Source organism: Eptatretus burgeri, chromosome 17, assembly GCF_056783735.1.
Source record: "Eptatretus burgeri isolate ZD-2024b chromosome 17, Ebu_testis_v1, whole genome shotgun sequence".
NCBI classification, from domain to species: Eukaryota; Metazoa; Chordata; class Myxini; order Myxiniformes; family Myxinidae; genus Eptatretus; species Eptatretus burgeri.
Window position 1 is genome coordinate 12,864,539 of NC_140977.1, and position 12,444 is coordinate 12,876,982.

Here is a 12,444-nt window from a genome sequence, read left to right on the forward strand (position 1 = left end):
CTCTGATGGTTACCATTCCCAAGGAGTTGCTGTAGCTGTGTCCAATAAGCTGACTCCAATGATAATTGGGGTAACACCGGTCAACGAGCGTATTATGAGATTAAGGATTCGTCACTCCTTTGGTGTCATTTCCTGGTCTCTGTTTATGCTCCGAATGAGGCGAGTGATCTCACCGTGAAGGATGCATTCTACGCCACACTCGAGTGTGTGGTTGATCAGAGCCCCAGACAAGATACATTTCTAGTCTTGGGGGATTTCAATGCATCGACTGGAACTGATAGGGATGGTTATGAAACGGGTGTTGGTCCCCATGGGTCAGGAACTATGAACCAGAATAGCACGAAGTTCCTTGACTTCGCAAGAAGTCATGGACTTAGGGTGGCTGGTTCATGGTTTCAGCGCCCGCAAGCTCATCGCTGGACTTGGTATTCCAACGCTGGCGGTGTGGCAAAGGAGATTGACCATGTCCTCGTTGATGGTCGCTGGAGGATGATCCAGAACTGCAGGGTCTACCGGACTATCAAATGACCAGGAGCAGGCAGGCAATGCATTGGTGTGTGTGTGTGTGCCGTCCATCGGATGGACATTAGGATGGACGTCAATCCTGACCCAGCGATGGATTTTCGTCCCGGTGTTTCACAGGCAGAGTGATTCATCATTGTGTATGGCTGCTGGGTAGCTGGCATTTTGTTGGGGCATAGTTTTCTTGTTTTGCCCTCTACAAACAGGCCAGATTATTTATAGTGCGTATCTCATTGAAAGGCCAGATTCGGATATTCATGAAAATCAAATCTCAAGATTCAGAATGGTAACGTATGCCACTGGTGAGAGGGGATGGTGAACCGCGTGGCTGCGCGCGGATGAAAGACATACGCACTAACATCATGCGTTGATTTGAAGGACGTCCTATTGACAAATGTGGATTTGATGTTATGCGCGGACGAATCGTCAATGGAGACATTAGAATGATGAATATGGAATGAGTTTCAATGTTGGAATTTTAGTACATGAAGACTGAAGTAAAGGTCGATGATTTACAAATGGGTAGAGAAATATCAGTGTAGTTAAACAAAATGCAACCACCGTGGCTAAGGTGTTAATAAGAAAACTTTATCCATTTGACATGGATGTGTGTCAAAGTTTTGCATTCTCAGATGGAGTAAAAAGCCCTCCAGATGGTGGAAATCTGTGGAGTGCCGGGGTGGGGCTACACACAACCTCGCCTCTGATACATGAGAGTCTGCAGTGAAGACATCACAAGAGAGCCATGAACTTTTGTTTCGATTATGTTGCGAAGTTTTGATAATTGGTGTAGTTGATGCACAATCGGGATGAGATGCGTAGTAAGCCGATTTGACTGTGTTGTGGACAATGCTTATCCGAGGCTGACCAACAAGGAGGTGTTAGTTTTAGTTAAATCAGATATTGGGAAATTTGAGATCCTAATGGCAAGGTCAAGTCTCAGATTTAATTGGTGACTTGCTTACTTGTTGATGGCGGTACATGGCTGAACAGACTTAGTGTAGCATAATGTCAAGATAGGAGATATCATGATGTAAAGATCATGATGTAAAGATAGGAGACTGGTCAAGCAAGCTGAGAAATAAAGTGATTTACTGAAGCGGTACTGACTGATATCAAACTGACTGTCAATCTGGGGGAAAAAAAATCGTTAGCATAGATTGTATTCCTTGGTCATGTTGAGGGTCAGAGTTCGGTTCTGCTGTAAGAGCAAAAGTAAAAGCAATTGGTGAAGATTAATAGCACTGGGAGGTAGACAGGAGCTTGCTGTGAGGATTTCTGGGATGACTGGAGTTTTTTTTGCAGTAAACAAGTGTTTTACAGCAAGGGATGGCAGAAGTTTAAGGAAGGTATACATCACCCACAGTGCTAGCTTTGCAATGGTTTGGGATATACTTGAGTTTAATTACTTTTCAAATAATTGTTTTCACAGATCACAATCTGTTCATTTTTATAAAAGCTGGGATAAAGATCAGAGATTGATGAAATGGAACTTGACTTTATGAGAATTAAACATCAAAGGCAAAGCTAATGTGATTGCAAATACTCTGACAGGATATGAATGGCTCTGGAGTTGTTCTTATTGTTAGTTGTGGAGCAAGAATCCGACGTTGGTTGTTTGTTACCTTGTAACATGTGTGGTTAATTTGCCTGCTATTTGTATGAAGAAGATCATTAACAAGATAATGGTCACACAAGTTTCATGTACCTCTCATAGAAAGAACAAAAGGATGATTTTGATGACATGTTCTGGAAACTATGTGAAATCAAGATAGATAACTAATGTGATTATATTATAAGACCTGATAATGATGATCTGCTAAAGCTAAGATTCTCGTCCTCTTAATGATGTCATAAAAACGAATATGACGTCATTGTGATGCATCAGGTTTGCGATAAATTATCTGTGCTAATGCCCGGCTTGATTCCCGCAAACAAAATTCAAACAGCTTGCCTAGTTTCGGAGATAATGGTAAAGGCGATTTCCATTAGCGGTGATATTATGACGTCAACTTTTTTTCTCGGAAGAATTTCCAAAATTGGAGATGGTTACTGCCTGTGCGTGGGCTTTCTGCATATACATGGCAAGTTTCACGAAGATCCGATGAAAACTCTGGGTTGTGAAACAAAAAATGTCAAAAAATAGGAATGATGTCATAAAAATTGATATGACGTCATAGTGATGTATCATATGTGTGGTAATTCATCTCTGCTAATGCCCTGTTTGATGCCTGCAAACAGAATTCAAAAAGCTTGCCTACTTTCGGAGATAATTTTTTAGGCGATTTCCATTAGCGGAGATATTTTGACGTCATAGCTTTTTTTCTTGGAGGAATTTTCAAAATCGGAGATGGTTACTGTCTGCGCAGGGTATTTCTACATATATATATATGCCAATATTCAGGAAGTTTAGATGAAAACTGTAGGCTGTGAAACAAAAAAGTCCACAAGAAGAAGATGAAGAACAACAACGTGAGTAAGACATAGAGATCCTCCACGAGGATCTAAAAAGTCCACAAGAACAAGCGATATATTGGTGATTTCAATTAGAAACCGGTTAAAAAAGGGAATTTAATTTTAAAATATTACATTTGCTCAAAATCTAAATGCGCATTTCATATTGCATTGCGTATCGGTAATATCTTATTCATATTGCGTATCGGTAATATCTTATTCATATTGCGTATCGGTAATATCTTATTCATATTGCGTATCGGTAATATCTTATTCATATTGCGTATCGGTAATATCTTATTCATATTCAATATCATATTGCATTGCAGTAATATCTGTTATTTTTAAATAACTAATGTCGTTTATAGATGAAAGCAAAATAAGACGTGTGATGATATAACACCTATCCGAGGCTAAATTCATTAGATTTTTTTATGATGAGAAAATATCGGAAACTTAGTTAACATACTGTAGGACCTTGGGATTAATTAGGTGTACTGTAGGCAAGGGAAAACTTATATGACAAACAACAGATTGTGTTTGTATATCAAAGAAAAAAAAAAGGGGGGAGAGATGATAAAGGAAAAGAAAACGAAAAAATTGTTTTTAATACATTTAGTGTTTGACTCAATAAATATTCAAAGTTTAAAAAGAAAAAATTGTATACACTGCCGAGGCTCGTATGAGAGCTAACACACAGAATGTACAACAAGGAGACCAGGAGGCAAGAGAGGCGGGAGACCAGGAGGCAAGAGGGGCAGGAGAGGGAAGGAAAAAACATCGTGGAACAAAGACATGAGGAGATCTGTGGAAGGGAGAGGGGTGGGGTGGGGTAAAATGCAGATACACAGATCAAATTATACGTATTGTCACGTCAGGCCACATCAGATCTGTGACTTGCTGCAGGTACCATGTAATGTAAACCTCAACTGACCTGTTTCATGGTCGGGTTGTCAGCGACTAAACTGTCTCCCCCACCAGGTTTCGTGGTGAGAAGGATGTATGGATATGGACACCCAGCAGGATTAAAAACAAAACCTGTCAAAGGGCCGAGGAGCTCCTTGTGAACCAACAACCATCCATATCTGATGCCCAACTGCGACTGCTGGGCGTCCTCCTGCAGTTGGGTCACCTTTTCTGAAGAGGTTAGTGGTAGGATTTGCACTGTGGCCACTGTAAAACACTTCATCACACAAAACAAATAAAAACGTAAAGAAAACTGAAAACCCACTCCGTGGGAGTACCTCCTGTGCAGTTGCCCTTTGCAGGGCAGCTCACCGGATGATGGGATTGGGGCAAAGCCTTCAGGACCTCTTTCTTTGATGATAGGAGGAAAAGCATGGGGTAACCTTCCTGAGTCGGATTACGGTGGTGTGTGTCGGGGTAGTGTTGAGGTGTCATCGAACAGACGGTGGTCTCCTCTCGTGAACCGAAGAGAGGATGAACACCTGTTTCTGCTATCATCTGAGCTCCAGCATTTGAACATCGGTATTGCAGCACTCTCTGAGGTTCAGGACTGGATCGTGCTGAAATCATGGTGGGTAGTTACACCTTCAACTAGTCTGGTCGCTCCAATGGAACCATGCCTCAGGAGTTGCTATAACTGTGTCCAATAAGCTGACTCCAATGATAATTGAGGGAACACCGGTCAACAAACATATTGTTATGGATTTCAGAATGAGGTCTGATGAATGCATCCACACATCCAGGTCCTCAGACAGTTATTTCCTTAAATGCATGTTCAGATTAGCCCCATCCCCATGTCTAATAGGATTTTAAATGTGATGCGTTGAGAAGGGTAAAGAATATATCCCCTCTCCTATGGGAAGCTTTTTTTTCTTGACAACAGACACGTTTACACACATTTCTTTCGCGAGCTCTGACGCCCGCCCTTATTTTTTTCGTGAGCTTTGACGCGCGCCCTCATTTTTCCTCAGCAACGTTCTTTCGCAAGCGCTGACGCCCGCCTTTTTTGAGGGCGCACGGGTCGTCATGGTAACCGTTTGCAAGTGGGGCAGGGTGAGCTTGGGGCGGACTCTGCGCCCGCCGAGACGGCCCGCAGATATAAAAACGAATTGGAGGTCCGTTCTGGGGTGAGAGAAAGAGGAGGGAGAAGAGAACGAAAAAGAAAGCGGGGCGAAAGAAAGCCAGGGAGGGAAAAGAGAAGCGAGCAAGAAGTGGGTGTATGCGCGCAAAAGAGGAGAAGAAAGCGAGCGTGTGGTGCGCGAGTGGGTGTCTGACCAGCGCCAACAACAAGACAATTCGTCCTTCCCAGTGCTTGAGCAAGCGAGCCTGCGGTGCGCATGTGGGTGTGAGCAGTGCTGACGGCGAGTGAGGCACGGGTCGGTCACCAACAAGTGAGGCGCGGGTCAGTCACCGATGGACCGTCTGGGTCACCGGACGTCACTAGTTTCGTGAAGTGTGAGGAGCTGCCCGTGTCGCAGCACCAGGGTCTAAACTCGCGACAGACGATTTCGGTGCCCTCCGATACATTGACTGTCGTTCAAGGCTGTTCGCGAGAGAGTGCACGGCAAAGGCTGGGTGCTGGCAATGGACGTGACACGCACGCACACATTTCAGGTCAGGACATAATCATTTCATGGATGACTACTCTGGTGAGCGAGACGATTCTTTCCCTTCCCCTCCCCCTGAATGATCTGTTGGGTACCCTTGTCTGTGTTTGGCTCTAAGTAAGTCAACCCCCGATAAGTATCTACTCTTTGTCTCTTTCCTAGCATTTTAATTGATTTTGCTTTGAAATTAATTCATTTATTTACTTCAGAAAATAACAAGTTATTCTTATTAATTTTTTATTATTAATAAATCATTTGTCGATTTCCAACCTGTCCGTGTTTGTCCTTTCCTTCCATTGGTCTAGCATTGTCGGAACCGAGATAGACTGGGAGGTAATTACCACAGATTTGACCAAAAATAGTTGTCACGCACCAGCGGTTAAAACGCTCGGCCGCCCTAATTAAAATCTAATCGAGATAAGATTGGTGCTTTGCCGAGGGCGCGCTCCCCGCTCAGGTCACCACATGATCTCTAGTTAAACGGCATACTTAGATGGTGGACACTGGAACTCGTGGTTAACTGGGTGGCGTTTGTCGTTTTAAAACAACCCACCGTACCTAAACGTTAATAGTAAGCGGTGGCCCCAGGTCCGGCTTTTCCGAGGACAACCGGGGATGAATCCCTCTGAGTGACAAGCTGGTGTCTCGGGACCCGTGGCCACAACAATATAATGAGACTGAGGACTCATCACTCTTTGGGTGTCATTTCCATAGTCTCTGTATATGCTCCGACTGAGGTGAGTGATCTCACTGAGAATGGGGCATTTTATGCTGTGCTTGAGTCTGTGGTTGATCAGTGCCCCAGGCAAGATACTCTTCTCGTCTTGGGGGGACATCAATGCATCGACTGGCGCTGATTGAGATGGTTATGAGAAATGTGTTGGTCCCTATGGGTCTGGAAGTGTGAACCAGAATAGCACCAAGTTCCTTGACTTTGCAAGAAATCATGGACTTAGGGTGGCTGGTTCATGGTTTCAGCGCCCACAAGCTCATCGCTGGATTTGGTATTCCAACACTGGTGGTGTGGCAAAGGAGATTGACCATGTGCTCGTTGATTGTCGTTGGAGGATGATCCAGAACTGCAGGGTCTACCGGAGTGCTCAGTTCCTCAATACCGACCACATGCGAGTGGGAGCAACTCTGAAGTTGCAGCTTAATTCCGTGAGATGGTATCATCCCAGCCTAGGCTGGATATTGGCAAGCTCAAGGATGGGAGAGTAGCTGAGGAGTTTGCGAACAGGCTGAGTGGAGTTTTGGGTGCTTTGGGGAATCCTGAAGAATTGTGGAGTGCCTGTGAGATGACCATCCTTGATGTTGCCGGTGAATGTCTTGGAATCCACCATGAGGCGACGAAGAACTTTGTCTCCCAAGGGACACTGGATACCATTGACCAGAGTCGAAGGGCCAGGCTTATTGGCAGAGCCGAGTTTGTCAGGGAGTTGAGGTGTAAAATTGTCCACGCACTGAGGGCGGATAAGGAGGCCTATGCATGGGGAATCTGTGAAGTGGTAGAGCATCACCTGTGGTGAAGTGATTCTTGTCGTGCATACAGAGGACTTCATGCATTGCGTTCCTCCAAGCCTATCCCTCGGTGTACTACAATTTGAGTGAAGGGAGGTGTGCTCTTGACAGAAGTCTGAAGTGAAGACCCGCTGGGCCAGTTACTTTGAGTGGTTGTACCAGACTGACCCACCAGCTGTTGAGTTGGATGTTAGGGGTGAAACTATCACTATTGCTGACCCTCCATTCAACTGTGAGCTACCTTCGTTTGTGGAAACAGACTGCGGTGAACCAGTTAAAAGGGGATAAAACTCCTGGGATTTGTGGAATCCATGCTGAACTTCTCAAAGCTGGTGGAAATACAGTGCCCATGTCGTTGCATTCAGTTCTGATCTCAACTGACTGGAAGAGGGGCCTTGTTTTCTCTCTCTGGAAAGGGAAAGGTGATTGCCAGGACTGCAACACTGTAAGAGGGGTGACGCTGCTCTCAGTGTCAGGCAAGGTTTTTGCTCGGATAATTATTGATAGTGTTCACCACCATCTGCTTGAGCACCACCACCCAGTGCAGTTGGGCTTTATTACCAGAGGTCAACGATTGACCATATCCTTGCTATTCGGGTCCTCACCGAACGCAGGCGAGAGTTTCGGCAGAGGCTGCTTGCAGCTTATGTTGATCTCTGCAAAGCATTTTATTCAGTGAATCGGATTGCCCTCTGAAGCAATCTCGGTCTTCGTGGGGTGCCACAAAAACTAATTAATCTGACTTCTGAACTATACTCTGGTACTGAGAGTGCTGTGAGATGTGGTGATACCATCTGTGACTTATTTCCAGTTGCTACTGGAGTTCGTCAAGAGTGTGTACTGCCACCCACACTTTTCAGCACATGTATGGACTGGATTCTGGGGAGGATGTCGGAGAGAACAAGCTGCAGTACATTGTTTGGGAATGTCAATATCTCTGACCTTGATTTCACAGATGATGCAGTCATCTATGCGGAGACGCTGGACATCCTTATGGGGGCCCCCGAAGTGCTGGATGAGGAGTCAAAGATCCAAGCACCCATCTTGGATCTTGCTATTTTGTTAGCACCTGCTTGTGTTGAGGATGTTGAGGTCATGGAGAAATTCAATTACCTTGGCAGTGATATTCATGTCTCCGCATGTTGTGAGCCAGAGGTCAATGGACAGCTGGGTCGGGAGTCTTGGATTCACTGGATCATAGGGGGTGGCACTGTCAGTACCTACAGTATGTAGTAGGACGAAGGTCTGAGTCAAAGTCCTTGGTGCTCCCAGTCTTGCTATACGGATGTAAGACTTGGATTCTGACTGGGGATCTGAGATGGAGACTTTATTCCTATGGTACCAGCTCTCTTTAGGGAATCCTTGGGTATCACTGATCAGACTTTGTATCCAATGAGCGGTTGTTGAGAGAGACTCAGATGAGATTTGTTACCTGTATAATCTGTGAGCGTCAGCTGTGGCTGCATGGACATGTGGCTCATTTTCCTGACACTTCTCTCAGCGAGGAAGCCTTGTGAATGGAGGAGGCCAACGGGCCGACGGAGGAGATGGGAATGGTCAAGGAGATGGGGATGGTCCAGGCATCTGCCTGGCGGTTGGCCAGACGGAGGCCCCTGTAATCCCGAGGGAAAGTGGACGCAGGGACGCGCTGCTCCAGCGCATGCTCCGATACCTGACCTGACGCCATCTGCTCGCCTGACTGAGTAGACGATAAAGATCCCACAGTGTTCTTCACGAAGAGTCGGCGAGCTATCGCATTGCACCCTGAACAAATTACAAATTCCTGTTCTCACCTACAGGGGGCACTGCATCAGTAGCAAAGCAAAATTATACAAACTTGCAGTCGTGTGCTGCGTACGAAAGAAGAGGTTTGACGTGCTGTTTGCTCACTAAGTGTCAGCGTATCAAGACCGAGTACCAACTTGTGTCATCTTTTGCCTGACTACCATCATCCAAAAACCCTTTGGTTGTTCCTGATTAAAATCCGGTGTGGCAATGGCCGACAAGGGACTGACTTAGATGCTGCAACAGCCAAAGGGTGATTCCGAGAGTTATGTTTTTATTCGTTGAGAATGTCGAAGCCAAGTTCGAAACAGTTCAAGTACCCAGTGTCAAATCCATAAACTCATACATTCTGAGAAGAAGGAATAGATTACAAAATGAGCTTCCATGCAAAGCATTGATCGATATGAAGTACCGGTACCCTCAGTAAACCAGTTGTACAAGTAAAGTTATCACGTCATTTAACTTTTTGGGAAAACAGCAAGAAAGACTTCTTTCCATTTCTTCACCATCAATGACCTAATACAAGTGCAGTACACTACATTTATAAAATCACCCAAATGTTGATAAAATGGTCGATACGCTTGGACTTTGAGTTTTACCTTCCAAAACAGGAAACGAAAGCTTGAACTTTATCAACTTTTACCTGATAATTCTCAAAACTAATGTTGTTATTTTTTAAATACTTATGGCCTGCAATCTTAGTCCAACTACCATCTACATTTTCGCAGAAAAATAATTTTAAAAAGGAAAGAAATGTTTTTGCAGCATCAATTAAAAGAGTAGTCATTTTTTATTCCCTTAATGTTATTATGAAGACTCAGTCTGAAATGGGGACTGGCAGGGATAGCCTTGGGATATGCACATTCACCTCTAAGTTGTCTAGCCTGGGTTTGAATCCCGACCCACATGTAAATTGTCATCCAGGTGTTTCCCAGGTAGGGTGATTCATCAACGCGTGTGCCGTCCCTGAGATGCACGTTAAACTGCGAGTCTCGTCTGCCAGCATTAGTTGGTGGGCGTTAAAGATCCCACGGCGTCCTTTGCGAACAATAGGCAAGCTATCACTGGCAATGTGAACAAATTCCAAATTCCTGCTCTAACCTACAGCGGGCACTGCATCAGCTGCACAGCCATGCACCCAGAACATGATGCCACCCCCAACCATATGCTGCAAACGGAAAACGATTCAGTCCAACAAGATTCTGAGGCAGAAAGGGTGTTGCATCGTTATGTGTGCCGTCCTTCGGATGGACGTTAAGCCGGGTGTCCCATCTGCTTGCAAATCCTATGCTGTGCTTACTGAGCAGGAGGTGAGGCATCACCGGCACCAAAACGAATCCCAAGTTCCATCCTTCACTGCGGTTAGCAAGTGGCCTGGTCTTCTCAGATATTAATTGATAGCAGATCGCACCGCTTTCTATCTCAGAGCGGTCGCTTTGTGGGCAGCAGATACGATACCAAAGAAAATTCATGCATCGATGTTCGAATTTCGTTCACAAATGGCCATCGTCGGCTCCGAAGGGCTGACATTGTGTTATGATCATTTTGGATGAGGTATCAGTGCTTTCACAACACGTTTGCGTTTGCTTTGTTAAACCTGGGTTTCCTCCCTGACTGGCTAAAAGAAATAGCACAGGGACAAGATAACCCATGAAGACTTCTGCTCAAGTATCCTTGCATTGAGCACCGGTTGCTATGAATGAAAGGAAATGGATTCACATGACAGATGAAGAGCAAGACCAAAATGTCAAAAAAACAAAATCTTGTGCAATTTTTCTTGCCATTGGAAGTAAATGGAACTTCCATTTCCTTTTGTCCTCAGATATTCAAAGAAACAGGACATTTCCATTTCAACTCACTTTCCTCTCAAAGCAGCTAGTGCTTGGAAAAATAACTGTGCTTTGTTTTCACAAGGTACAGTTCCAATGATTGCAAAATGACAATGCGAACAACAAGACTTTGACATCACAAACATCAGCCGTATCAGGGCCCTTTGGCAACTAGGCCTTTGCTTTACCCACAGGTGGCCTACGCAAAGGAGACCCAATGGTATGGTTCCAGTTGATGCGAGCTTGTGCCTTACTAGGGAACTGTCGGACATAAATGCGATCCTTGTACTGCAACTCGGGCAGAATGAAGCGAGAACAGCGAGTAAATTCCTCGCGTGATAGGCCCGGCTTCAAATTATAGCCGAGAATTTGTACCGAGCCGAGCTGGAAGGGCCTAAAGCGTTTGTCGTTGATAATCCGTCCTTCTACGGCAGAGCCCTGCAGGCAATGGGCAGCCAGAACCTTTTTTCGAGCCCTCAGTTCCTGCACTTCAGCATCTAAGCGTGCCAGGCCAAAGCGGGCTGCATGGTGCCAAAAGGAGGTGTTGAAATGGGAGTAGAGGGCCCAGTCGAGGCTATTCCATTGGCGCAGGCGGACAGCAGTCTCTTGAGATATAGCTGCCATTGAAGCATTGCTGCGGCTGTTAAGCTGTGGGGAGAAGGGAGAAGGTGGATAAAAAGCTTTAACAGTTGAAAAGGATTATGTCTTCCACGTAAGTATCAAATCGGAATTCTCATGATATACGGAGAGATGTAAAAGGCAATTATCCTCGTTAGACCTTCTTTTATCGCTTCCAATGGCTTCTAACGTCAACTTTTCATGAAAAAAATTATTTTCTACTTTTTCCGAGATATCCGGCTCAGGATGACGGAGTACAAAACAACATGGGTATGAACTTGAGTGACAAAACCACCTTGTACAGGGTGAGTTATTTTTATTCGAGAACCCTAAATAATTCTCATACACTAAAAACTATATCAGTTAGGAACCTAATAATTTGCATCAATGTAGCCTTATGTGAGTGAAAGAGGAGATGTGATCCACACAATTGATTACCTTAAATGAAGTGCTCAAAGTGTCCACCACCATGTTGCAGGGACAAATTCATTCTTCGCAGCATGCTATCCGATAAATAGTGTGGCATTTCTTTGGGAATGTTGCTGATTGTGTCACTGATTATTGTTTTTAATTCACCAAGAGTGCGTGGATTTGTAGCATACACGATATCCTTCAAGTATCCCCACAAAAAAGAAATCTGGGGATCAAGGTGGCTGTTATGACTCAGTCACCACACTGACTTGGACTGGTCACCAAAGAGTAGCCTAAGTGTGTTCATGCTGAAGCGCGACTCGTAGCATCATCTTGCTGAAACCATCCTTGATGATTTAATCTTCTGTAGAGTGCCCAAGCAACTCAAGGATTATGTTGATGTCACGTTCTGGGTTTCGTTTCTGAGAAGAAATTTGGGACAATAATTCTTTGCCGACTTACAGCACGCCAAACACCAATTTTAGTGGAATGCAATGGCCTTTCTTGCATTGCATAAGGTTATTAACTTAGCCATAAACAAGTGTTTTGTGAATTTACATGCCCAGAAAGATGAAACCATGATTTGTCTGTTAAAAAAACATAACATCCAAAACATTGTCTTGTTCTCTTACCATCGTCTGGAGCCACTCACAGTAGGCTACATCGATGTTCGCATGGTTCTCTCTATCTGGCTCCATCCAGTAAATGATGCACTTCATGAATTTTGTCGG

General features: G+C 44.7%; 1 protein-coding gene across 5 annotated transcripts in view; it reads right to left on the reverse strand.

Moving 5' to 3' along the window:
- Positions 1–9,108: 9,108 nt before the first annotated feature.
- LOC147009341 (galactose-3-O-sulfotransferase 2-like) overlaps positions 9,109–12,444 on the reverse strand; it is a 91,290-nt gene continuing 87,954 nt past the window's right edge. For all 5 annotated transcript variants that reach the window (XM_085862018.1, XM_085862021.1, XM_085862017.1 and 2 more), the window contains one exon: positions 9,109–11,332. In XM_085862018.1, the coding sequence (XP_085718144.1) occupies positions 10,856–11,332 (477 nt within the window). In that variant the 3' untranslated portion in view covers positions 9,109–10,855. The remainder of the gene's footprint in view (positions 11,333–12,444) is intronic.